The sequence below is a fragment of the Platichthys flesus genome, chromosome 1 (genome assembly GCF_949316205.1).
Source record: "Platichthys flesus chromosome 1, fPlaFle2.1, whole genome shotgun sequence".
In the NCBI taxonomy this organism is placed as follows: Eukaryota; Metazoa; Chordata; class Actinopteri; order Pleuronectiformes; family Pleuronectidae; genus Platichthys; species Platichthys flesus.
Window position 1 is genome coordinate 15,100,453 of NC_084945.1, and position 27,145 is coordinate 15,127,597.

Below are 27,145 nucleotides of genomic sequence, written 5' to 3' on the forward strand. Positions count from 1 at the left end.
TTCTCTCTATACCTTTCAATTAAAAACGTCACATATGAAACGGCCTCCGTGGTTATCAAATGGATTTTGACCTGTTTCAGAAATAAAGCAACACGTATCACTAGTCCACATTCTTCACTGTGGCGTGGCGGCATGTGTGTGTGTGTTCTCCGCCGGTGACCCATCTCCAGCCTGTGCACTATCTCCGCCCCCCCCTCCTCACTGCTGCCTGTCGTCCTGAAGTTACCATTAGCAACTGGGCAGCGCCCGACTCAGCTCCCAGTTCCTCCACCGGAGCCTCTGCTGCTGCTGCTGGTTACTGAAGGTAGATAACACCTCACTGTGTTTCTGTCCCGTCTACACACACACGGACTCTGGATACTAACCACATCGAAGTGCGAGTGTTTGTTGCTAGTTTGTTTTGACTGGCTTTGCGGCTCGCTAGCCGGCTAGCTGAACGTGCTAGCTAACGTTATCAATAAGCCCAGTGTGGAGCAGCTGAGTGGGGCTAGCTTGGGAGTGGGAGCCGTGGTTACCTCCGGAGCACATTACCAGTGTGCGACTGTTAGATAGAACGTATTGGCCGCTTTCTGTGTGTTTGTGATATCACAGTAACTATCGCTAATATCCAGCTATTATCGATCCACACAGCGAAACCAGTGTGGCGTGGCTTTGTTATCTGACCAATAGCACAGCTAGGTTTTCACTGGCGTGTGTCTGTGTGTGTGTGTGTCTGACAGAGAGAGGAGGGGGTTGTTCAACTGCTGTCAGCCTTGTAAACGTATGTTTGTTTGAGCTCTGGTTACAATGGTAATGCAGGTGCACAGGTACACCCACACACACACACACACACATACTCAAACACACTCAGTTGCACAACACACAAGTGAGGCACCGAGCCAGCTTAACATCAACTCTTCTCCCACGAATACACGTTCATAACATAATTATTAATTATCTGCTCCTCCACATTATTCGTCAGTTAAGTAATAAACCTGCTCGTCCTCCAGCTCGATGCAGCTTTCAACCACCGTCACGCCTCTGAACATAAATATTCCCAATGTAAAAAAACACCAGGTGTAATTTTGTCCTCCATGAAGTTGGCAATGTTTACTAATCAGTTAATCAGCTGATTGTTGCAGCTCTAAATCTGTGGACAGGTGCTATGACTCAAATCCACACAGGACTTACAGGTTCTAAAGAGTCAGAGCAGGAAATCACTGAAGGTAAAGGAGGAGGAGTTAGGGCCACAGGTCAACTGAGCTGCACAGTATTTCCTATTAGAGTGTGTGAACAAGTAGCAGAATGAACCCTGTTATGTTCTGTTTAGTTCACTGAATGACGTATCCTTAACGTGGATAAGGTCACACAGACATAAATGACAAGTGCTGCAGAGATAGAGATGACGTTTACTTTTGGTGGGTGTGAGATATCTGAGGAATGGTATGCTGACTATGTAGCAGGACACAATGTAAGGGGCTGTCAGAGACTGGAGATAAGAAAAACTGGACTGAGCCTCCATCAGACATGTTTGTCCTGTTTGTTTGTATAGTCACTAGAGCTGGGAGATAAATCAAACCAATAACATGGATATTGTGCCATGAGGGAAGTTACTATCTGTTGTTTTAGTTATTATATGAGTCTTGTACTGTCCTTTTCCACATAACTATAAAGAGAGCAACGTTTGTTGTTTGTGTTTTAATGTCTTAAAGCAACAGTAATTTTAACCCAGAAATTGTTTATTGTTATGTATGAACTAGCAATTTTGTAGGTGTCACACAGCTTTAATACTCTGCTCATTTTTTAACAGATAAATTCACCCAGAATTTACAGTAACGGTCACAACGGTGACAGACAAGTGGATCCCGGGCCCCTAGGATGTTGGAGAGTCTGACTATGGTTCTCAGCTGAGGTCACAGTGAATGGCGCTGCCATGTTGCCAGGAGTGGGTGTGTTTGGCACAGGGAGCACAGCCCGGGTGCTGGTCCCACTGTTGAAAGCTGAGGGCTTTGAGGTTCATGCGCTCTGGGGCCGCAGCGAAGAGGAGGCAGGCTGCTTGGCCAAAGAGCTTGGAATACCATTTCACACTAGCCGATCTGATGACGTCCTGCTGCACCAGGATGTCGACCTCGTTTGCATCTATATTCCTCCCTCAATGACGAGGCAGATTGCTGTCAAAGCACTGGGTGAGAGCTTGTGGATGAGCATTCTCTTTTACAGAACTGTCATACAACCTTTTACACATAAGTTTACAATTAACATATGTACTGAGCTTATATACTTGCAGTCTATTACAAACCTTAAAACATACAACACTGAATAGCGGTTGATATTATTCGATAAACAGCTGAATTAATTTATTGGGTTAACAAAAACATAACATTTTCCTCTTACATTGTATGAGCATCTGAGTAACACAAACTTCAAATACGACCTGACTGGGCGTGGCAGGTCAACTGTGGAACAGATTTTAATTTTTTGACTATGATGACATTACTCACTTAGACATGTTTCTACTGGAATTGAACCATCTTCTCCTGTAATATATTTCTCAGGGTTTATGCTTGAGATATTAACTAATAGAGATCACAGCTGTAACCTACAAAAAATGTTGTCATTGGAGGGGGGGGGGGAGCTTCAATTTTTCAATCAATTAACCACTCGTAAAACTGATGCAATAATCACCCACTGTATCAGAGGAGAGTAGATGTTTAAAGTTAACTTACTGTATCTGATGGAATTCCTGAGTGTTGACCTCAACTTCCTGTTTTAGTTGCAACTTCCTGAGTTTGTCCCGCCGAAGGATTTATCCACAACACTGATTCGAAGGGGTAGTGAAGGCTGCCGATCTCCAAAGATAAAAAATGTCCACACCCACTCCGCTAACACCCTCTGCTTTACACATGTGAAAGCTGACTTTTTGTTTGTCCATAAAAAAAACGTAGGAACTGGTCCATGGGAAGCCATCAGCTCCTTTGTGTGGCCAAGCACTGAGGCATCAAATACACACAGCAACTTCAAATGATATTTAGTATACTTGTATATCTAGCTAAAACAAATGTAGTTCCAAATACGGCCCGGTGCAATTAAACCTACATTTTGTTGTTCAGAGAGCCATTTAATCAATTCGTATTGAAATTGTCTAAAATTTAGTGTGAACATAGTAACTAAAGACAAATTTAGAATCAGAGTGAGTTCAAACGAAACTCACCTCCTTTACCGGCAGCATGTGCACATTTTTTGAAAGAAGAAAATGAATTGTTAAACTCTTAAACATTATGAAAGTTGTTTAAGTGGTAAGACTATGTCTTTGAATTTATAATGTTTTGTATGTTTATTGTCTTTACCTTAGATACCATTCATGAAATGTACCTCAACTATCCATTTATCTCTCTCTCTCTGCAGGTATAGGAAAGAATGTTGTGTGTGAGAAAGCTGCGACTGCTGTGGATTCATTCAAGATGGTGACTGCCGCCAGATACTATCCCCAGCTGCTCAGCATTATGGGTAATACCCTGCGCTTCCTGCCAGCCTTTGTTGCAATGCGTCAGTTGCTGGTGGAGGGGTATGTGGGTGAAATGCAGGTGTGCGATGTTCGGGTCTACGGCCCGAGCCTCCTGGACCAGTCGTACGGCTGGACCTGCGAGGAGCTGATGGGCGGAGGTGGTCTGCACACTGTCGGCTCTGCCATCATCGACCTTTTAAGTTACCTGACTGGGGCCCGAGCCCAGCGCGTGCACGGCTTACTGCGGACTTTTGTTCAACAGAATGGTTTGATCCGAGGCATCCGCCGCGTCACCAGTGACGATTTCTGCTTCTTCCAAATGTTGATGGGTGGAACTGGCTCTTGCTCTGGTGGTGTGTGCTGCACTGTGACCCTGAACTTCAACATGCCGGGGTCATTCGTGCACGAGGTTATGGTGGTTGGATCAACTGGGAGGTTGGTTGCCAGAGGCACGGAACTGTATGGTCAACGCAACGGGAGTAACGGTGAGGAGCTGTTGCTAGGCGACAGCGGATGGGTGGGGCCGGAGTTGAAGGAGATGCCCCTGCCTCACCTGCGGGGGCTGAGCTCCATGGTGAAGGCGCTTAGAGAGTCTTTTCAGGCTCACGAGGAGCGCAGGTCATGGGCACAAGGACCAGTGGTCATGGCACCAACATTTGAGGATGGTCTGTATGTGCAGACGGTGGTGGAGGCCGTGAAGCGGTCCAGCTGTAGCGGAGAATGGGAGTGCGTTGAGATCATGAGTGAGGAGCCGGATCCCAACCACAACTTGTGTGAGGCTCTGCAGAGAAACAAGAACTAATTATATTTATACAACCAGTGCATCTACTACATGTCTGACTAAACTGGGCTCTGAATGTCGCTCCTTTAATTCTGCTGCTTTGGCAGATTACATTACACACGACTACTTTGTGTATCACATTTTGATCCGAATATTTTGATTGAGAGAATATAAATGTGTCGCAGAAGTTTGTTTCCTCACAGTTGCTATTTGCTTTTACACTAAATTGTCATTCACAGCTCCATTATTCAGATTCTTAAAAGAAAGCTCTGTATTGAGTTAAGGCTGCCAAAGTCTACCATGCCAAAAAAGTTGACATGATCCACAATTATCAGATATTCTTTCGCTTTATGAGACAATTTAACGAACTCGTGGAGTCGTGACTACAAACTTCCTCCCAAACAAGACCCAAACAGTTTGCATGGGTACATGAATGTAGAACGCAAAAAAAGTACCTTATCCTTAAGATATGCCAGAATGTTTTTGTCATTTTTCTCCTATCGAACCAGCAGGTGAGGAGTTGGAGGTTTCGGTATCTATGGAAGAAAAACTGCTAGACCCGGTGCACAAGCATAAACCCATTCTGGCTTCTAAAATTATTTTGCAAAAAATCTGGGTCATGATAAATCTGTGAGAATCACAAGAGTTTGTAAATAACCACTGACAAAATATTTGTGTCCAGCACAGTCTGTACAAGGTGTTCATTCAGACACTGTGAGGTTCAAATTTAACTGTAATTTACATTCCAACATTTGAATCTCTACTGAACATAATCTAATATTATTTAATTTCCAAAAGCACATTGTGTTTACCACAGGCGTGAATGTGAATAACAAAGCATGAGGGTGATTTGAATAACAAAATCCTTCGCCGGCTGCAGAAGGATCACTGTCAGAATACAAATCACAAACCAGTGGAGATCAGCCTGTGGATACTTCATAATAAGAATACAGGAGCTGCGTCAGTTTTTAAAGAAAGTGTAATAATAAGCAGAGATTCAAATTGTTGAAAACATTGCAAGTAGGGCTTGTAGGTTTTTATGTTATAAACTGCCGTGACACACATAAAATACCAGGGATTACAATAAGCTATGTAGAGAAAGGAATAATAAAATGTCTGATTTGTAGCATTGCCCCTCAAAACCCCCCTTTCTTATAGTGATTCGTAATTTTAAATGAAACTTTAGAGTATCACTTAAACCGTATCTGCCCTCAGAGGAAGTATGCAGTTGTAGTTTCCTGCTTTTCAGATGTACCAGCTGTGGTGAGCTGGATACTTTTCATGGTATCAAAAACATTTAAACCCCTCAAACCACACCAGCCTCTTCTCAGTATTTTCAGCAATTATGAATAAATTACTTCAAGCAGCTTCAAGGAGGTTGATAGTGAAACACAGATTCCACATTTGTAGTGATTTTAGGGTCCATACTGACTGTTTGGCACAAACACACAACATACGTAAAGACAGAGGTGAATTGGCTCAGATGGATTTATAGGAATTTTAGTACCTGTTTTCTGCTGTAAAGACTTGCCACCAGTGGTCATCTATTTAACCGCTGAAAGTGACTGAAGGAGGAAACTACCAGCCGCCTGCTGGCTTTACACATAGGACAGATTATAGCTGGAGTAACAGGTTGAACATTTACATAAGCAGAAACAGGTTTGTCCTAAAAAGCGACCTTTCATTGTTCAACTGTCAAAGTTTTAATACAAAGCCAGAGTTAAAATGTTTCAAAATTTTGTTTACATGTGTTTACATGTTCCTTTGTTTTTACAAGATTGAGTTTCATCAGTCTATGCATTTAAAGTTATTACAGATGTATAAATCCAGACTTGGGGGGCACCACCCCACCCTGTTTTGCTACAGTCACCCTGAATCATTGCTGAGCTTTTCATTGAGTAGAACCACTGGATTTGACGTGCGTGAGAGTAGAAACGCGTGCCTCACCAACGTGTTTAATTAACGAGGCAGGAAGTGTTGGTTTGCGGTTGTTATAGTCGCTCACTGCATCTCAGTTCTGCTGAATATCCTAAATAATATTAAAGACAGATGCACGCTTACCTCACGCTTTCTTAACAGTGCTTTCCAAAAACCCTGAATCAAGTTTACATTTAGTGTTTTTAATACATTTGCCTGCAGGATGATCCACAATCCACCACTTTTAAAATACATTCCAACTGACTATTCACCATCTTGTTGACAGTTGTATTCGTTGTGTTTTTTGCACTGAAAACTGATAAAATGCCACCTATTTAATATGCAGTGCAATGCTTGTACCAGCCAGCTCACTGCAAAAATTGACTTTACATTTGTCTGTGTAAGGAAGACATTTTGTATTTATTTATGTTTTGATGTGGAGAAGGTTTCCCTCAGTTCATTCTGTTCAATGTTTGTATTTTCAGCGTGTGAATTTCTGTTAAAAGCTGTTATATTTATCTTGTTTCGCTTTAACTGTTGTTTTAATTGATAATTTGGCTTTTTGAGCACAATGTGTTTAAGTTGGGTAACTTTACTGTTCATCTGCCTGACAAACATTTCCTTAAATAAATACAATTGTCTTCATTTAGTGCCTTTGGTCAGACCTTTGTTGTGTACTTTTGTAAAAAATGTATTTTCTATACCTGTATTTGAAAAGGAGTATTGATCAAATCATTATTACATTTTTAAAATATCCCAAACTTTGTAGATCAGATGTTCTTGCCCAGTGTTGTTCTAGACTTGTCAAGGACAATGCTAATCTTCACCTACAGGCACCCTCAGCATTAGAGCCAGATTGATTGTTAGTTGCGAAAGTAAAATAAATTCTACCCATTAATATCTACCCATATATCTGCCGATGTAAATCAACATGAATTAAAACAGAATTTGTAAATGAGGCTTGACGTTATATGGTTAAACCATAGAATACCAAAATAATGAGTTAAAAAATATATATAGAGAGCTTGAATTAAGAAATAAACATACATGTTCAATGTTTAACATCAATCCATTCCTCCTGCATGTGTCTTTTGTAAATTCAATATTTTTTTGCATATTATATATAACTATATTGGCCTATGTTTATTAGCCAAGTGATAACAGGTAAGTTAGTTCACATGTTTACATTTATTATTGGCCTGACTGTTGGTCTTATTAATGTTTGAGAGCTATGTATGAAAATATGAACCGTGTTAGTTACATTTCATCCTGCAGGGAGCAGCAATGCTCCTCAGCGTCTACACCAGAGATATATATAAAGGCCTTTATATATATATATCTATAGTCTACACGGCCAAACAAAAACAAGGGCTGCCCGGATATGACGTGCCACAACAAGTATAGCATAGCTAAGCTTAGCATCACAGCTAACACTAGTGATGCCGCTCTTACAGTTGATGAACACAATTAAACTTGTTCAATGGAAAACACAGAGCCCAGTAAATGGACCGGAGCTGTGTGGACAACCCGGCGGAGACCGCCGGAGCTACGTGCCGCAGACCTGGTGCTTCTTTAAACCTTGAAATCAAGAACCAAACAGCAGGGCATCAAAACCATCACGCTAAGATACCTGCGGCTCAATCATCCCAGACAGGTCGCCAGGAAGTTCAGAGGACGAGCGGTCACCAGGGGGCGCACAGGGACAGGGAGCAGCTCTTCTCTGGTACAGTTCAACACGTCCTCTGTGGGTTAGTTTACAGATGTGTTGGGTCAGATCCCGCTGCAGATATTAGGTGATGGAGTTTTTATCTTAAATTCAGTTTGTTGTAGTTTAATTGAGTGCGATGAGATCAGTGAAGTACATGTATCTGTAAGTATTTTTTAACACTTTCTTATATTTTCAGCATCCACATTGAACCTGAACTCGTCCTCCATATCTGCATAAAAGAGAGCAAAGTGGAAACCTCTCGCTTATACACTGATTATAGCTTATATATTAATTTTATGTTCTGGCACATTTTTTAACTATTATAGTCATGTCAATATTTTCTCCTGCTTCTCAAGTTTGTGGTTTTGATGTTTGTGTCTGTTTATATGATTATTATTAGATTTTGGATTGTTGGTCAAACAAAACACAATCTGTCAATGTCAGATTGTACGATTTTATGAATCTGAAGGCCTTCTAACTTCATTTCCTCTATTTTTAGTGGAATCGGCTCTGGAGGACTGTGACTCTGACATCCATGAGACTATGAATGAATCTGACATTAGTTCTGCTGTTACTGGCATGGCTGCACAGTGAGATCCAGCAGACCCGGCTGCACACGGAGAACATTTAATGATGGTGATAACCGTCCTGTAAGATGTACCTGGCACAAACTGGATAGTCTGATCTGGAGGCACTATGAGCGTCTGGACAGATTGATAGTGCTCGCTGCCTCATTTGCATGAAGAAGTTGCAGTGCAATCCTCACATGGCTCAAACGCCACTGGTGATACCTCCACAGAGCAGAGGCAGCATTCAGGTCTGCTTTTTTAGTTCTCTGGTCACATCTGCTCAGAGATCAGCGGCTTCATGATCACAGCAGAAGCTGCAGGTGGTTTGTAACGAGCTGGAGTTTCTGTTTCCTCCTCCTCCTCTCGGCTCGCTCATTGTGCTCAGTACAACACGAGACGTGACGCTCACAGTCAGGACTACTGACAGCTAAATCATCCCAATAAAAAATAACCTTAACTAACCCTCTGAACTTGAACTAGTTCATTTTAAGTGTGAACTGGCTCAACGCTGCAAACAGCTACTGGACACCAGTCAGCATTGAGAGGCAGACGTAGGGCTGGATCATTACACTCTTGTGACCAATCCTGCATGAGACTGCGGATAGGCCCGCCTTTCTCATTAGCATAAGGACGCTGCAAATGAAAAGGAAATGTATCAGGGAATAAATAAATGTGCAAATATATTTAAGACATTTATTTTGACAATTCTATTGGTATTAACAAATTTATTTATTTATTTCTGTATTTATTTATTTAATTCCATTTTTATTTATTCATTTATTTATTTATTTCTGTATTTATTTATACAATTATTTATTTATTTATTTTTACTTATGTCATGTATGGTCCTCCATACACAATCAGTCGCTGTGTGTGAGAGGGAGAGACAAGACTGTGTGGCGGCTTCCTCGTGTCCAACTTGTCTAACATGTGTAAAGTTGTTTATTCACAAAATGTAACTCACAGTTCATGTTGAAACATAAAGAATGTTTCCGCCCGGTCTCGAACCGGGGACCTTTCGCGTGTTAGGCGAACGTGATAACCACTACACTACGGAAACTGACTTTCAACGGCTAACAAACCTTATATATTCGCATCTGCATTTATAGACAAATATGAAATGTATGTACAAAAACAACAAATCACATTGGCCTGTAACCCTCAACGTGTTAGTGAGGGTGTGACACACAATGTTGTTCCTGCAGTGACTGTGTAAGAATTCAATGAATTGTTTTGAGTGTTTGTCAACATGGGAGTAGTATTGGAGTAACACCAGCTCATTAACAGAGAAAAACTACAAATCATGTTATGGTTTAACTATTGGAGACAACTCAGCCGGGTGTGATGCAAAAAAAAAACTAAACGTTGTTTCCGCCCGGTCTCGAACCGGGGACCTTTCGCGTGTGAGGCGAACGTGATAACCACTACACTACGGAAACTGGTTACAACTGCGGTGAACATAACTTTATCAATGTGCGTTGACTAAATATTGTCTATGTTCTAATGAGGAGGAGGGAAAAAACCATAAAGTGACCAATCAGGAAGTCAGCTCACGTTCATCTTTCTTTGTCCATGAGACCAAAGCCTCATGTTAGCATAATATTATCGGACACTATTTCAAAGCAGACTTGAAAATGTGTAAACGGAAATGATACAGCGCATGCGTGTACAGCTTGTCGTTTAACCCAGAGCTTGTCTTGTCAGGTAGCTGCTGTGCCGCCACAGCTTGTCTCTAGTGGTGATATCTGAATTCATGGTATCGATGCTTAAAGAAAATATTAAGTTAGTGCCTGGAGACGCGTTCACCGACATTTGGCGAGAAGAAGCAGCGTCTCCTTCTCTGTGACTCGTCTTTATACGCTGCCTGACAGATCAAATTCAGGGACCGCCTCCCTGTGGCTCTGTGTTGCTGTGGAGGGAAGATGGCGGACAGTGGAACCTTAGCGGCTAAAAGATGTGACTCCGGCCCGGTGTCCTCCATCAGCATGGACACCATCTGTGGGCTGACGGAGCTGGAGGACCTGGAGGGAGTTTACCAGCAGCTCTGCGTGGAGGAGGTTCGTATCAAACGACCTGTTAGCGGTGGTGAGGTGACGTGTACACACGGTCACCGTGTCACCACTCCACGTAAACATCCGGGAAGCTGCTGGTTCAAAACACCAGAGACACAACTTTAACAAATAATATATAAACCAAAAGAAACAATCAAGTCCCTGCAGGTCAGGGTTAGAGTCTACTTACTGTTTTGTACTCAATGCGGAAGACAGGGGTGACACCAAATAATCTGGGTACAAAATACCCCACAACACCTGTCAAACACCCTGAAGAGGTTCCAGGATGTGGATCATATTTTGACTCTTTATTTATCTTTAAATGATTAAATGATGCTCTCCTGTTATGAAGATGACAACAAAAAGAAACACCTCACTACCAAACACAAGTACTGATTTACTTAATACTTCACTACACTTCAGGGGAATACGTTGTACCTTTGAATCCATTGTATTTATCTGACAGTTTCAGCTGTATATTCACATTCAGGAATTTACATTCAAAGCACAACATTTTATAAAATATGAGACTTGGATAGATGTATGTGTAATGACATTTGCAAAGGTGTGCTCTACACAGAGTCAGCTTTTACTAGAAAAACAGGCAAATTGACAGAGCAGCACAAAGCTATTCATTAAATGTTTATGTATTTGGAACATGTAAGAGTATTTTTACAAGTAAATACACAAAGTATGAACATTTAAGGTGCAAATAAATACTTAAAAATATTAAATAAGTACACAAAATAAATATAAAAAAGGGTAAGCAGTTTTCAAGAAGTGCACAATGAACACTGAAATATTTTACTTAAGACATTGAAGACGTTCAATATTAAACTACCCAAAAGTTACTTTATTCAGGGAGAGTAGTTGAAATAAATAGTTGTGAATACATTAATTGTTCCAGTTTATAAAATGTGACACTTTTCTGCTTTTACTGATACGAATTTTGAATAATTAATGTTGAATAAAAAGCATCCTTACGTTGATTAAAAAAATTATTTTACAGCCAAACTAATCTGTAAAGCGTAGATCTTTCAGATCTTAATTGATCAATAGTCAATATCTTCTTTGAGACTTAACTAATGGGACTTGTGACATGTTTTGTGTTCTGATCACCACAGACAGAGGTGGAGGCTGAGCTGGACAGACTAGTGGGTCAAGAGGGGTCCATTCACACCAAGATGCTGGCACTGCAGAGGATGGGGTACAGTTTGTACAGATTAGAGAGTTGCTACATAAAATCATAATTATCTTTGATTTCAGCTTCAACATCTATCAGCTTTATAAAAATGATCTGTTGTGTGTAAAATGTGGTTTGTTATCATGTCAGGCCCAACCTACAGTTGATCGGAGGAGACGCCAGTCAACTGTCAGGCATGATCACATTTACCTGCAGCCTGGCTGAAAACGTGAGCCGCAAAGTCCGACAGCTTGACCTGGCAAAGGTAAAAATACACACTCATGAGGTTTGCTTACATTTGATATTCAAAGAAGATAGGTTTCTTGGCTGTGTGGACTAAGTGATGACAACATACAAGTTATTACAGCACTGTTGCATTGAGCTGCATTAATGAGCATGTCTTATTTTCTTTAGACTCGGCTGTACAATGTCATCCAGCGTGCTGATGATATCCTCGACCTGAAGTTCTGCACAGACGGCGTGCAGACGGCTCTGCGTAACGAAGATTTTGAGCAAGCGGCTGCCCACATCCACCGCTACCTCTCTCTGGACCAGTCAGTTATAGAGCTGAGCAGGCAGGGAGAAGAAGGTATGAAGCCCCTACCTTTCTGTCAAACTTGCTCAGTATACAGTCTTATGCTGCGCTAAAGATGTTTCTAAAATCGACTTTTAATTTATACATAATAATAATAGAAAAACTGTAGTGCTTTTTAAACGGTTATTGACTCCTGCAAGCTATCAAAGATCTAATTAAAATAAAAATGATTTTCAGTGCATGGTTTGTTACTGTACTGTGTCGAATATATTCCTGTATATGTTTTTCCATCACTTGACAGCCTCATGTCTCCACAGGCAGTGTTGTGGACGCCAGCTTGGTCATGCTGCAGGAGGCCGAGCAGAAGCTGAAGGTCATAGTTGCTCAGAAGCTGGATGAAGCTGTAGCAGCAGTTGATCTTGCACAGGTGGAAAGGTTTTTCAAGATCTTCCCTCTGTTGGGCCTCCACCAGCAGGGCCTCGCCCGCTTCGGTCAATATCTCTGCAGTCAGGTCAGTAGCGAACTCCACAAGACATGCTCACGTGTGGGAAAGGTTTGTGGTTAGACGGTTGCTGGTTGTAATTCCTCAAAGAGTAAATCTAGTGATTACAGAGTCTCTTGTCTGATTTTATTCTCCCACTACCTCTCGTGAGGTTTTTTATTTTCCAGTTCTGTATGGTTTTTAAATCCAGTCCACAATATTGAAAATTGGGGCCATGGGAATATTGTTTAGTTTTAGTTGGTGATCCATTATGCTTTCATTGATTTCCTAACACCAAAACAGGGCAATATACGTTTTACGCTTTTCATCACAATTCACTTATTGAATGCCAGACATCTGTGATCCCTGGTTGTTTATGTGTATTTTGATGATCAATGGAAGCTTTGGTTGCGATACATGCTCTCTAAGACTTTGTTATTATTCATAAAACATACATACTCTTTCCTGTTTGTTGCTTGTAAATTCAAACTTGTAATTTCAGTTAATCGCAATGTTACACTCATATTTTAGTGTCAGCTAAATGCTTAGCTTGTTCTGATCCTGTAAATACACGTTTCTGTTCGTAACGAAATTAGGAAAAATTCATGTTTAGGTTACTTAATCATCTTTGTCTTTTATTCAGCTATAGTCACAGATATGTTACAGGGCATGGTTTTGATACCCACTTGATACCCATTTGATTCTGTCTGTGTTTTTCACACTCCTTCACACAGCTAGCCTCCAAAGCCGAGGAAAACCTGCTTCTCGCTACAGGAGGAGACCTGGGTGAAAAGAGAGCACTGCTGGTCTTTGCAGACACACTGACGCTGCTGTTGGAAGGTGAGAAAACAGACCTGATACTAACTGTGTTTCTCTGTATATTCTTTTCATTTAATTGCCTGGGGCAATCTCGACTAATGCACTGGTGTGTGTTTACAGGCATTGCTCGTGTCATTGAGACTCATCAGCCTATAGTGGAGACGTATTATGGTCCAGGGCATTTGTACACACTCATCACTCACCTCCAGCAGGAATGTGACCAACAGGCTCAGAAAATAGTCGACAAGTTCATCCAGCAGAGAGGATACCACAACAAGGTTAGAATGACATCTGCTCCTCCAATTCAGGTCAATCTACCATTATCCGGTTAAAAGATCCTGTTTATTCTCATCCTTCAAACTTTATTCTTTAAATGCAGTTTAAGTTTACTTGAATACCACTTTGGGTACCCCCCCCCCCCCCCCCCCGCTCCTCTCTTTATACACCTTACTGTGGAATGTGTAGCTCTACAGACTACGAAAGATGTCTGGTGAATGATTATGAATCTGCTTTAAGATATCCAAGTTCACTAGAATCTTTCAAAAAGCACCTTTTAATGGTAAAACTGCTAACATGCAGAAAAGGGGGTCCTGAGCCTGATTGTTTTTTTAACTGCATACCTGTACTAACTGTGACCTTGAATCCCTCCTGTAGTTCCAGATTGTGCAGAGCAACATGATGAAGGGCATGCCAGGGGAGACAATTGAGCCCAGGTATTTGAGTGTTTCAGCAACATTCTCTATTCCCCTCGATGTTTGTCTCTGTGTGGTTTTGGTTCATTCCTCTGTCTCACATGAACAGGGAGCTGGACCCTGTGCTGGCAGAGGTAACCCTGATGAACGCACGGTCAGAGCTCTACCTGCGCTTTTTACGACGCCGCATGATGGCCGACTTCGAAGTTGGAGACGCTCGGAGCATCACACAGGGTAGATTTATACTTGCATGTGATTTTTGAAACAAAGATGAGTCCATAAGGCTGAGATCACATGACTGGACTCCATTGTTATATTGTTTTCTCATATTTTTGAACAGAACATCAGCAGAATGTGGAGAAGCTGTTGAAACACTGCCTGCTGAGTACAACAATGCAGGAGCTGATCTGCTTCTATGTTCCAATGGAAGAATATTACATGAGGGAGTCTGTAAACAAGGTAAACTACTCCGTCATTTGTATAGTTCAATGTTTATATATTTGATTGTACATCTACTACCAAAACACACCTGTGCCTCTGATGGAGAGTTGTGATTTATTGATAATTACCAAGTTTGAATGAAATAACCATGTGATTCTTTGAAAAATATATAGATATATAATATATAATATAGATCACAAATGTAGATAACATGAAAATTGTTTTCATAATAAATATATAGTTTCCCAAGTAATAATAGAGTAGATGTGACTTATCAGAATGTATTAAACTGTTCTAATATTTTTTTTTATTTCTCCTCAGGCTGTTGCTATGGATACGTATGAAAAGGGACAGCTGACCTCCAGTATGGTGGACGACTGTTTCTACATTGTGAAGAAGTGCATCAGCAGGGCTTTGTCCAGCTCCAGCATCGACTGCCTGTGTGCCATGATCAACCACGCTAACTCCGCGCTGGAGTCGGACTTCAGGTGCTCACCACTCTTTCACTGTGGAAATCGCTTCTAGTGCTGACGTTTGGCTGGGTCAAATAGTTCACTATTAATACAGATAATTATTATAACAATTATAGTGTTTTATCTCTATATTACATAGATATTAACTAACAAAATGGACAACTTTGTTATTTAATGATTTAAAGATTAAATAAACTGCACAGAGGTACTACAGTTACACACCGTCGCAGCCTAAGGGACCTCATTCAAATCAGTTATAATAGAGCTTACGCATATGACAACATGGCTCCAGCACCTACATGTTTTTGTCATATGATGCTGTGTATGAGAAGACTCAAAATAAAAACTGTAGGAAGTGTTATTATAAGAGAAATATATTAACAACATGTTGTATTGGACTGATTTTTTTTTTTCCATGTTAACGGTTGCTCATATATTCTCCCCCTGTCCGCGTCTCTTCACCTGTCAGGGAGGTGTTGTACAATAAGCTGAGACAGGGCTTCCCTGCAACGACGCTTCAGGACATCCAGCGCGGCGTCAGCAGCGCGGTCAGTCTGATGCAGAGCAGCTTGCAACAGGGCAAGTTCAACACAATGGGCATTGAGAGCGCTGAACACGCTAAGGCTGCGTTTCTGGTAAGATGCATGAAATGTCACATTCACATATACACATGCTTGTGAACCCAGTATTGTTTTGAAAGTTAGTTTGTCTAGGGTAAAACAAAATTTGTCTTTAATGACACCAAAACCTACATTTTATGGATTAACTCATTTACTCAACACAACACAGTGATGATTTTGATACAGTGGAAAAGCTATAAAACATATTGTAACATGTCTCTGGTCTTTAGACCTAATATTTGTTGTACTGGGTTTTGCTGCAGCATTTCAGTACTGAGAACTTTGAAGCAAGCAAAACATATGTATATTACTTCCTATATAAACAACATATACTACTTAAGTGTCAGGTTTTTGGAATCCCTGGGTCACGAGTAGTCCTCTTGTACAATACTATGTGTGTATCTTAAAAAGGGAAATCTGCCACTTAAATGCCAAAATGTTTCCAAGAGCAGGAATCACTTGTTACCTGTGTCTATAAACTGAGTTTTCTCTTTGAGAGAGAAAACTGATGATGTATAAAAGTGTGTGACTATGTGCTGTGTTGGACTTATTCATCTTTAGGCTTTTGCGCAGGTTGTCCTTAAAGAGAGCCGCTGCAATTTAAGTGAGGAGTAAAATGCATGAATAACCATCTCTGATTTGAGTAATGTAAGAAGTTCTTAAATTTTTTAAATATGGCTCTCCACTGAAGGAAACACTACTTCAAAAACCTTTTAACCCATTTGTGAAAAGTCAAATGAAACAAAGACACAATCCGGTTTATGGCCATGTACCAGTTTTAACTTTGAAGCAAAAATGTGGAAATTTCCTCGAAGTTTTTCTGTAGTTTTTTTAAAGAAATTAGAAAATAATCTCAATTTGTCTTTCTTACAAAATGAATCGTTTTGTTAATGCCAGAAAACAGTTTCCCCATGGCTGATATTTATCCGTAAATTACTTGATAATATCATGCAAATTCCTTAACTATTGGATTGTGATTATAAAGGAAATGGATACAGCCTTAGTGGCTGTTAAGTGCCTACTCATTTTATTCAAGTTGTTAAATATGTGACCCATAAAACAAAGAGTTACCGTTATTAATTCTGAGTGTGGTGCTTCTAGGACAGCAGTCATAAATATTCAAGAGATAAAACTCTTTATTACCAGTGGAAATAGGACTTCTACATTACTTCAGGTCAGTTGTGTCGGCCTCAGTGTCCCCACCAGTTCTGTGCTGCTGTAAAATATCCGACACTGTTAAAAAAGAGAACTGCTAATTACTGGAATAAACTATGGGAGTGAAGAGTAACACAAGTTTTCTCAAAGCTTTTAAATGAACCAAACTGGTTGTAAGAACTAATCCAAACTTCGTTGCTTTCTATCTCAGGTGACTCTGAATAATGTTGAGGTGTGTAGTGAGAATATCACGACTTTAAAGAGGAATCTGGAGGTAAGATACAAATCTTTACCAACACTCCGCCTTTTTGATATTCATCACATTGTTTATAGTTTGGCTCATTGCTCAAAAATATACATTTTTTTACAAATTCTGTTCTCTTCTGCAGAACGACTGTTCCAAGTTATTCAGTCAGGGTGGCTTCTCTGGAGAACAAGCCAAGATTGAAAGCTGTTTGTCCGACCTCGTCAACACATCAACAAAGTTCAAGGATCTGTTACAGGTTAGACGCACATGCACACACACACACACACACACACACACACACACACACGTGCACACTTCAGTGTTACACAGTAGGTGCTGCAGAATGGGGAAAACACTTTTTTGTATTTCATTCAAACACCTTTTCCACTTCCTCAAAGCTCGAATACCCAGGATGCAGGTGCCGCCATCTTATGCTGATTCTGATTGTTAGTGTGGAGTGGTAGTGTTTGTGTGGAGACGATGTGTCGTCCTGCAGATACACACACTTGACCAATAACCAGACAATTTGTCTGACATAGTTTTGCCTCTCCAATAACATGGAGTAGGCAGGTTTTTTTACCTTTACTCACCAGGGGGAAGTCAAGAGGATTTGGCTTCTTTTTGCTGACCTGTCATGGCATCCATTTTTATCTACAATCTAGCAGATGCACAGTTCAGTCTTGTTGAATTTCATTAACGCATCTGTCCATTTTAATAAGTGTTTGGTGTGAATATGAAGAACCACATATGTTACAATGAGACTCTGTTTGTCCACTGAGTTCACAGTTTGATTCCCTGTTATTTGTTTCTCAGGAGGGTCTAACTGAGTTAAACACCACAGCAGTGAAGCCTCAGGTCAAACCGTGGATCAGTAGCTTCCTGGCAATCTCGCATAACGTAGAGGAGGTAATGATCTCAGAATCCTGTACACAAATAAACTAGAGGTCGATAAAACACGTCGCTGTAACTGCTGCTCTTCCTCACAGGAGGAGTTTAATGATTATGAAGCTAATGATCCCTGGGTGCAGCAGCTCATCGTTAACTTGGAGCAGCTCATGGCAGAATTCAAGGTAACTGTAATGTTCGAGCGACTGTTTTTTATATTTTCTGAAAATATGCTCCTTTCTTTGCTATTTTTAACCCTTTTTTTGCTCTTTCACCAGACGGCTCTCTCTCCTGTCAGTTACGACACCCTCACCAGCCTCATGACCAGCTTGATAGCAATAGAGATGGAGAAGACTGTCCTCAAATGCTCATTCAGCAGGGTGAGGAGCTGAGCTCAGCCACCAGGTGGCAGAGGGCTCCCTGTGCATCACATCAAATCACATCACATCACTGGATCACATGATGCAAAGCCTCCAGCCCTGATTTATTAATGAGACCAGGAAGGTCTGCAGGAGAGGGTGCCTCCTTTTAACTTGCTAGCCTATCCTGTTTTGAACTGTGTGCTTTAACTGAAGACCACAACATATATTCTCATTCTCCTCAGTCTTAATTAAAACATCACTCTATAAATAACATTTTGAGTTGTTTTACGCAGTGTTGATTCTTCTGTTGTAGCTCGGAGGGCTGCAGTTCGATAAAGAGCTTCGGTCTCTTGTGGCGTACCTCACCACCGTGACCACCTGGACCATCAGGGATAAGTTCGCTCGCCTCACACAGATGGCTACCATCCTCAACCTGGAGCGGGTGATTAATTAACCAATTCTCTTTACCCAGTGTTCTACCTTGACTGAAGAATCTGCTTCACACTGGCTCACTTGTACCTGTTTCTGCTGCAGGTTACCGAGATCTTGGATTACTGGGGCTCTAACTCGGGCCCCCTGACGTGGCGGCTGACGCCAGCGGAGGTGCGGCAGGTTCTGGCGCTGCGTACCGACTTCAGAAGTGAAGATATCAAGAGGCTGAGACTGTAACTCCTGAACCAGTTTGCTTGTTAACAGTGACTGTTGTGCAGCACACACCTTTTGAAGCATTTCCCTAAAGAGCTCTCTGCACAATCCAGGTTTAATCCACGATCCTGTAAATGGATTTGGGCAGGGCACGGGCAAATGGCTGGGGATTTTGATTTTTTTTTTTTAACGTAGGAAACAAAAACACTCTTCTTTCCCAGGAGATTTCAGTCATGTTTTCCAACTGCCTGCTGTCCCACACCCAGCTGATGTCTGTGCCTATTAAAGCTGTTGACGAGTCAGAGCTTGTGCTTACGAGGCAGGAGATCTAATGCAAACTGTAAAATATGAGAATATTCTGCTAAATGTGTAATTAAAAGCGCGTGTGTGTAATTGTGCGTCAGAGGGAGTTGGAACCTTTTAACCTGTGGCTGGCTCTGAGAAACGAGGACACACTGGGACTGAGGAGTGGAGCTCTGCGGCTGTCGGTGAAACAGAGCAGTAATGAACATCATACCCATTAGACTGACAGAAGCAGGTCAGACAGCTGATCCAGCCTAGTCATTCAATATATGAATAGCTCCTTGTCTGTGATGATGAAAAACTTTTAACCTAATAAATTGAGAGGCACAACGGAGCACTCCTGATCCCAGCCATCCGCCACATTTCACCGAGTGCTGCCCTAGTGCCAGGCGAGACCTGTTCCCAATCTTTTATGCGTGTTTCTGACACTAAATACAAAGCTGTGTTCACCAGGTAATAAAGCATTAAAATGAAGCATTCCATACTCATAACGTTCAGCCTAATTTCCTAGTATAACCTTGTTACACCTGCAGAGTAAAGCAGGTCAGCGTTAGTGTTTAAACTCTGTCAATCAGACTCAGGACACAGGACTCGTTAGGAAAAGTGTGGCTTTAATGTAAACACAACATTCGATTGGCTCAGCACAAACATTCCACATGAGAGCAACCAATAAACTACCGAATAGGATGGGGGTGCAGCACAAAAACATTCACAGTAAAAAAAAAATCTGGTATAATCATAATATATATATATACAGTACGGTGCTTTTAAGGTGAAGATGGAGATAGGATATGGGGACTGATATGTGAAAGGGAAGAGTATACAGGCATGGGAGGAGGAATTCCTGGGTGCACGGGTGAAAATGGAGAGTTTCCTCTGTGAGAAGAGAAACGTGACAGACAGGGGATAGTGGTTCCCTGTTTACTGATCAGGGGAGAAAAGAGTTTAAAAAAAATCCCAACTCCCAAGACAGGCTGCCTTAAATAATATTGTTCTCCTTGTGCAGTCTTCTATTTCTACACAGATTCACATCGAAGGGGTAAAGCACCACATAGAGAACAAGATGTCGTTGGAGAGCTGCTTTCTACCCTCTGAACCTAGACAGATAATCGTAGTGCCCCGGTTTTTCATGACAGGAAATAAATATGTGGCACGGGATATCAGGAGGTAGGAGGAGGCATGTCGGGCATGAGGGTTAATTACATAAATCATTCGATGATGATAAAAATCTTTTCTTAAAATCTTAAATAATAAGGGTTGATAGTGTGAGCTGTGATACCAATCCACTGTCGTTCCAAGATGGTTGGCAGCAATATGACACTTTTTTTTTTTTTTTTACCACTTTATTCAATTTCAAAGGCTGATAGGCGAATCCGCATTCTATAGGCGGCCAATGGAAATAGACAGCCACTCCGAACAGAAGAATGGTCTCTTTCATTATGTTTTGAGTGAAGAGAGAAGACCTGCAGGCTGCTCATTCATGTGTGGGGCCGAAGGAGCGGCGAGCTTTGTCCAGCCTGTAAGTTAAAATAGCCTCCTTCTTTCCAACCACAACCCTCAGCCACGAGTACAGCACCTCCCCAACATCACAACCATTATCTCCACCTTCACACACACATACACACACACACACACACACACACACACACTCACATACACACAGCAGCTCTCAAATGGAGCACCAGAGGTTGTATTCAGTGGTGCAGATGTCAATGCCTCGAGACTTGTACATAAAAAAAAAAAAAAAAACATCACATAAAGAATGAGACAATATTCCACATTGTGCTTAAAAAATGACAGTGCCCGTCCCTCGTGATGTATTTTCTGGCCTCTGGAGCTGCGACTGCGTTGTTGTCCCGGTTGTTGACACGTTCATCAACAAAACATGAAACATTCAGCTCAAAAAACACATTTTGATATGACAAAAAACTGGGGTTGTGTACGGAAATCAAAAAAGAGACAAAAGGGGAGAAATCATGGCAATAAATCCAGTGTGGTGTCTGACGGCAGCTCTTTGGGTCCATTCGGACGTGTAGAATTACATATTTTATGTGTTTAAGTATCATCAAAATTATCATTATTAACACCTCATACTCTCCATGACAACCTCTGTGCTTGGCCAGGCCTCAGTATAAGCCACACCCTCTCAGGTTGTTTGCAATAATGATGTCAGTGACGGCATCAAACACTACCTGGATGTTACCTGTGTCTGTGGCACAGGTCAGGTGACAGTAGATCTCCTTATTGGGAGAGCGGTTCTTACTCTCAAACTGAACCTGAATATATGCAGTAGCATCGTCGTAAGTATTAGCACCTGGGGACAAGAGAGGGAGAGAAGAGACCAGAGAGCATGAAGGATTCGTGTTCGTCACTGTGCTCTGATTCAGAGTGAACATAGACAACGGGATTCACTCACCTGTGTATTCTGGAAAACAGATCGTCAGTGGGGACTTCTTGATCTTCTCAGCAAACAGATCCTTCTTGTTGAGGAAGAGGATGATGGAGGTGTCGATGAAGAACTTGTTGTTACAGATGGAGTCGAAGAGCATGAGCGACTCGTGCATGCGGTTCTGCAGGAGGAATAAATGTAGCAGTGAGGAGAGGAGAACAAAATTCAGTTTGACTGACTGCTGAATGTCACTGATGATGATGCTACAGGTTTATCCGCAAACCCTTTCTTTCCAACAAATTTTTGTAAATCAATTTAAATTTCTTTAAGAAAAAATAATAACCACAAATCAAAAACATAACACTACATGAAAATTAGCTGGTGAAGAGCTTTATGAGATTTTGAATGTGTCTAAGACCTGTTACATGTTTATTTCAGTGTTTAGATGTACTGATATTGTTAATCTAATCATTTTTGAGTTGTTGCATAGATCCTAGATAAAGGAATAAAATAATCCCTAGATTAATTTTCCTGTTTAGTCGAAGTAGTGTCCTGACAGAAGAATCCCTCCTCTGTTGCTCTTCGTGTTCTTTCTATAACTTTTTTTCACAGTAAGAGGTCGTAAGACACCACACCCTCCATCCTCGTAGGATCCTCGTAGGATGGAGGGTGTGGTGCAGATTGTGAAGCCCTCTAATTTTAATAATTTGTTATACATTAATAACTTGTGTAGAGAGAGAAACACTATGATCCGTGCACCAGAGAACAACAGTGTCACACTTACAGTAGTCTCGTCTTCATGGAGCACCTGGTCGTATCCGCTCATAGCGACGCAGAAGATAATGGCCGTCACATCTTCAAAGCAGTGGATCCACTTCTTCCTCTCTGACCTCTGACCTCCTACGTCAAAAAGCCTGGAAGAAAAAGAAGTCAGTGTGGATGCAGAGGCGATATCGTGTGAACCCTAATGAATGGGTTAAATGCCAATAAAAAAAAGCTGTGACGCTACAACGACTCCGTGTTCATTACCTGAAATGGAGGTTTTTGAAGGTGAAGTGGGTTTCAACGATACCAGTGGTCTTCACTCGGGTTCTCAGGATGTCCTGCTCTGTGGGCTGATAGTCTGGTGCCCCGATCCGATCTAGACTGTCCAGGTAGCTGGTGACAACAGAGAGACAGATCAACAAGACTGCAGAGCCAGAAGACTGCTCTTTGCAAAAACCGGAATCCTTTTAGGGTTACTCACTATTGAGCAGAGTCGTTAAGCTGGTATTCACGGGCACGGTTGAAGCACTCCTGAGTCCCAGCGTCGGTCCAGACACGCGTCATTGCTGTCAGAAGCTCTGCAGAGTACGGCTCTGTGTCCTCCATACGACTGACCACATCACACACCAGCTTGGCATCAGCCTGGACAAACACATTTCAGAAGATCAGGGGAAGAGGAACACGATTGTATCTGTATATTTATCCTAATTAATCTGTTGTAATGCTATTGTGACTTTCTTTATTTTATACCTCACGATACATAATGATTCTTTTTTTTATCTACCCCACGTGAGGGCCATCATGTCAACATCTTCTAATCTTTGCTGAAATCTTCTGTTTGAAGACTCACATATCAACCCTTTTAAGGTTGGATAAATAAAATCTCACTTTCTAGTCTGTCCACAGGGGAACGTTTCCATTGGAAGGGGGTGGGGGGGTCAAGGTGTAAGACTTACTTTTCTATCCTTGTCTCCAAACTCGATGCCCAGTGAGTCCATGGCTCGGAGGATGGCTGCCAAGCTCTGGATGGTGTTGCTGTAGACCACAGGCTTATACTGCTTCACATCATCCCCAGAAAAGCCATCTTCATGGATAATCCTGCAGGCACACACAGATATTAGACACAAGCTCAGACTAAACAGAAAAAGTCACACACGTCCATATGCTCCTGCCAGACCTAAACAATTGAATTTTCTAACTAAAAGCTCCAAATGTAGAGGCAGATTATTGAACTGTGTGTGTGTGTGTGTGTGTGCATCTTTCAGTGTGTCAGTGTGTGATGGGACAGAAATGTATCATATTCTTGGTCTGTGATCACTACTTGGACAGCAATGTGATACTTCAAGTCATTAATAACTTATGATGGACAAAGGAGTGGAATCAATCAGAGCATTGATCAATCTCACTTCAACAGACTCTACTGTTACATTTATTTCCACATGGTTAAACTGTAGTTGACATTAATTATCCGCCCTGACCTCACGTGCACTGAATCCACAAAATATCAGTCACATACTTCCTGAATATGAAAATCTAAGATCCCTGTTGTTTCTGTTTGCCTCCTTTGTGACGAGTGATTGATGGGAAATAAATGAGGGATGACGGGTTTAACCTTTAAAGTCTTCATCAGCGGACATTATGAAAATTATGTTTTATTGAGGAGGTCCACCACCTGGCGTGAATCAAACAACACCTCCACCATCATCATAAAAAGTGAAATAAAACATAAACTTAAGGGAAAACGAGTAGAGATGTAGTTTCACACTGCAAAAGCCATTAAATGACCACGGACTGCAAAAGTATTTTAATGTTGATGAATCTGCTGATGAATCTATTTGTCCAAGAATTATCAGAAAATAGTGAAAATGCCTGTTTTAAATTTGCAGGTGAAATCTAAAACTCATAGATATTTATTTTACTCTCATATATGACAAAAAACACATTTTAGAAGCAGAAACAGTCTGATTTGGGGCATTTTTGTTAAAAAGTAAATATTATATCTATTATTCCTTCATGCCAAATGATTATTCAGCTTTCTGGTTGTTTATCGCCTCTGCTAAACATTTACCTGAGGGAACACCTTAATGAGAATGTAGATTTCTAAATTGTACAATGTAAATTATCTGGAATAAGTGAATAAGCTTCACATGCCAAATAAAGACCTTTATATTAGTACACAGTTAACACTGCTAATAACAAATATACTCATTATAAATAAATCTGTATAATGTTTTATCCATTTGATGTTTGGTTTAAAACGTTTTCAGAAGTAGTTAAAAATGCTATAGTTTCATAATCTGCTCATTTCAACTGAATGACAATCCAAAACCTCCCAGAGAAACAACCAGTAAATGTGCACGTTGAATCAAGTCAGAACTGGTGGATTTCTATTCCACCTCTGCTTAAACAAATGATTAATGGATGATCGGAGTAGTTGCAGATCAATTTTTAATTGAATGGACGAATCATTTCAGCTCAGCAGCCTGTGCATTTGATGAAATCTTAAACTGACCAATCACAGAGTCTGAAACGTGTAAAAATAGAAACCACTGACATTTCTTCAGCTGCAAGTGATGAGCCTCCTCAGAAGTACACCTCTCTTCAATGAAGCTAGCTCTCGTTCAATTCATCTAACTCACATTTTACAGATGTGAATCTACCTTCATTTTGACTATTTATATTACAATGTATTACAAAGTTGCTTTTGTGGCTTTCTAGGTTCTTCTAGAAACTCGTGTAATTTTACGACCACAGCCAGGCCTGGACTACATAAAAGAAACCCTGGACCAGCATGTGATGAAGATGATGATCATGAGCAGAAAAATCACAGCAGAGCATAGCCTAATAAATATCCCCTTCAATACCTGAACTGTATGGCCTATAGCATGTACCTATCCATCTCTGGATTGCTGAGGCTAATACAAACCACGCAGACTGTTAGTAAACACCCTTCAGCTCCAGTGTCTTGACTCCAGGAAGGAGCACTGACTTATGGACAAACCAGAGACACGGGGAGGGTAATGAGGTGAAGGGAAGAGGAGGAAGCAGGGCATGGAGGAAGAAAAGGAGGAGGCGGAGGAGGAGGAGGAGGAGGAGGCAGGGCGCAGTCAGTGCATTGCAGGCCGGGCTGAGCTAAGCAGGAGGCACAGACACACACCGCAGGCTGAGACGGGACAAAATATCCAATGGACCGAGAATGAAACATCGAGAAACTTAACTAAGAGGTTTAGAGAAAACAACGATAATGATTTAAAAAAAAAAAAAAATACATCAAAGGGTGATTTGGCTTAGAAAGAGGAAAGGTTTAGATGCGGGTTTAGGAGCCATATTTCTGCGTAAATCCGCTTTATAGGCAAAGTACTCCCGGCGATATCGGGCACTTAAAGCCATTAAGATTAAAAGCAGAGGTATTCACTAATGGAGCTGTAGTGACCTCACTGTAATACACACACACACATACAGAGAGAGGAAGAGAGAGAGAGGGAGAGAGAGAGAGAGGGAGAGAGAGAGAGAGAGGAACAACACCCACATATCCCCAGTCGCTCGCTCCCTGTAGTCAACTAAAACCCTCGTTAACTACATTTCAGCACCCAGGGCAGTGAACAGCGCCCTGCGGGACGCACCGGTGCGGCCTCGGCACCAGCGTCACTGTGGCTCCGCAGGAGAAGCTCGAGCCACCGGCTCTTCTCCTCCGGGGCTACGGCCTCTCGAAACATGGCGGCTCAACCTGCCTGAGCGCAGACAGGGGAGGCGCAATCTCGGGCCTTTCACTCTGCCTCTATCGCAGAGATGTAAAATATAATAGAAATAAAAACGGTAAAATACAATCAAAATCAAAATCACTCACTTCATCTGTTTGACGATGGTGCTTTTACCGGACTCTCCGCCGCCTGTGGAGAAACGGAGGGCAGAGTGAGAGCAGTGAAATCAGAACCACGGAGAGCACCTCCGCCCCATGCAGTCCCAGCCACCACCAGCACACCGAGCCGAGCCACAGCCCAGCGGCTCGGCGGCCCCGCGGCCACTCGGCCCGGGAGGCTCTCCTCTTACCGAGCAGCAGCAGTTTGACGTCCTTGGCGGCCGTCTGGCCGTCCTCCTTCAGGTTCCTCTCGATGGCCTTGCTCCGGTCCAGAGCGGCGCGCTCCTCGGCGCTCAGTGTACATCCCATGTTTCCAGGCGAATGAACAATCCCGTCGTCGCTCTGGTCCCTCACCGACTCTCTGTCAGCGCGATGTATCTACCTCCGCGCGGTCCGCTACAGCATTAGGCCCGGATTGAGGGCAGAAGAGCCGGGATCCGCAGACGCTCCTTCCTCCGTGACTCCGAGAGTGTGTATAGCACCGTCCCTCGCTCTGAGGGGGTTGGGGGGTGGGGTCGTTGTGCTCGAGCCTGCGGGGCTGGGGTTGTTGTTAGGTGGGGAGGGGGTCTCTCTCTCTCTCTCTCTCTCTCTCTCTCTCTTTCTTTCTTTCTCTCTCTCTCTCTCTCTCTCTCTCTCTCTCTCTCTCTCTGTCTCTCTCTCTCTCTCTATTTCTCTCTCTCTCTCTAAAGGGCGGCGCTGATGAAGATGATGAAGATGATGTTGGTGATGGTGATGATGATGATGACAGGGAGCGCGAGCGGTTTCATCGAATATGTTCACG

The 27,145-nt window shown here is 41.9% G+C and overlaps 3 protein-coding genes and 2 non-coding genes across 5 annotated transcripts; 2 read left to right on the plus strand and 3 right to left on the minus strand.

Annotated features, from left to right (window-relative positions):
• Nucleotides 1–218: 218 nt before the first annotated feature.
• On the plus strand, nt 219–6,827 carry gfod2 (glucose-fructose oxidoreductase domain containing 2). Its single transcript, XM_062386412.1, has 3 exons — nt 219–304; nt 1,790–2,165; nt 3,385–6,827. Exons 2-3 carry the CDS (start codon nt 1,913–1,915, stop codon nt 4,284–4,286), a joined length of 1,155 nt encoding a protein of 384 aa, XP_062242396.1. The 5' UTR covers nt 219–304; nt 1,790–1,912; the 3' UTR covers nt 4,287–6,827.
• A 2,619-nt stretch (nt 6,828–9,446) lies between these two features.
• trnav-aac (transfer RNA valine (anticodon AAC)) lies at nt 9,447–9,519 on the minus strand. Its single transcript has one exon. It is a non-coding gene; the product is annotated as a tRNA-Val (tRNA).
• A 306-nt stretch (nt 9,520–9,825) lies between these two features.
• trnav-cac (transfer RNA valine (anticodon CAC)) lies at nt 9,826–9,898 on the minus strand. The gene has a single exon. It is a non-coding gene; the product is annotated as a tRNA-Val (tRNA).
• A 280-nt stretch (nt 9,899–10,178) lies between these two features.
• Nucleotides 10,179–19,835, plus strand: cog4 (component of oligomeric golgi complex 4). The gene is made up of 19 exons (XM_062386424.1): nt 10,179–10,516; nt 11,635–11,717; nt 11,844–11,958; nt 12,108–12,282; nt 12,546–12,739; nt 13,444–13,549; nt 13,649–13,806; nt 14,183–14,241; nt 14,330–14,454; nt 14,561–14,679; nt 14,983–15,149; nt 15,604–15,769; nt 17,121–17,183; nt 17,299–17,412; nt 17,970–18,062; nt 18,143–18,226; nt 18,320–18,421; nt 18,717–18,845; nt 18,938–19,835. Exons 1-19 carry the CDS (start codon nt 10,382–10,384, stop codon nt 19,070–19,072), a joined length of 2,322 nt encoding a protein of 773 aa, XP_062242408.1. The 5' UTR covers nt 10,179–10,381; the 3' UTR covers nt 19,073–19,835.
• A 107-nt stretch (nt 19,836–19,942) lies between these two features.
• gnao1b (guanine nucleotide binding protein (G protein), alpha activating activity polypeptide O, b) lies at nt 19,943–26,905 on the minus strand. The gene is made up of 8 exons (XM_062386437.1): nt 26,556–26,905; nt 26,353–26,395; nt 23,462–23,603; nt 22,987–23,147; nt 22,770–22,898; nt 22,525–22,654; nt 21,768–21,921; nt 19,943–21,665 (listed from the first exon to the last, which is right to left on the minus strand). The coding sequence occupies exons 1-8, from the start codon at nt 26,671–26,673 to the stop codon at nt 21,478–21,480; spliced, it is 1,065 nt and encodes a 354-aa protein (XP_062242421.1). The 5' UTR covers nt 26,674–26,905; the 3' UTR covers nt 19,943–21,477.
• Nucleotides 26,906–27,145: the final 240 nt, after the last annotated feature.

Coding starts and splice junctions, on each gene's coding strand:
- gfod2 (XM_062386412.1), top strand. CDS start 1,913: ATGTTGCCAGGAGTGGGTGTGTTTGGCACAGGGAGCACAGCCCGGGTG. Junction 2,166..3,384: donor GATTGCTGTCAAAGCACTGG/GTGAGAGCTTGT, acceptor CTCTCTCTGCAG/GTATAGGAAAGAATGTTGTG.
- gnao1b (XM_062386437.1), bottom strand. CDS start 26,673: ATGGGATGTACACTGAGCGCCGAGGAGCGCGCCGCTCTGGACCGGAGC. Junction 23,604..26,352: donor ACCATCGTCAAACAGATGAA/GTGAGTGATTTT, acceptor GTGTGCCTGCAG/GATTATCCATGAAGATGGCT. Junction 22,899..22,986: donor CTTAACGACTCTGCTCAATA/GTGAGTAACCCT, acceptor TGTTGTCACCAG/CTACCTGGACAGTCTAGATC.
- cog4 (XM_062386424.1), top strand. CDS start 10,382: ATGGCGGACAGTGGAACCTTAGCGGCTAAAAGATGTGACTCCGGCCCG. Junction 10,517..11,634: donor AGCAGCTCTGCGTGGAGGAG/GTTCGTATCAAA, acceptor TGATCACCACAG/ACAGAGGTGGAGGCTGAGCT. Junction 12,740..13,443: donor GTCAATATCTCTGCAGTCAG/GTCAGTAGCGAA, acceptor TCCTTCACACAG/CTAGCCTCCAAAGCCGAGGA.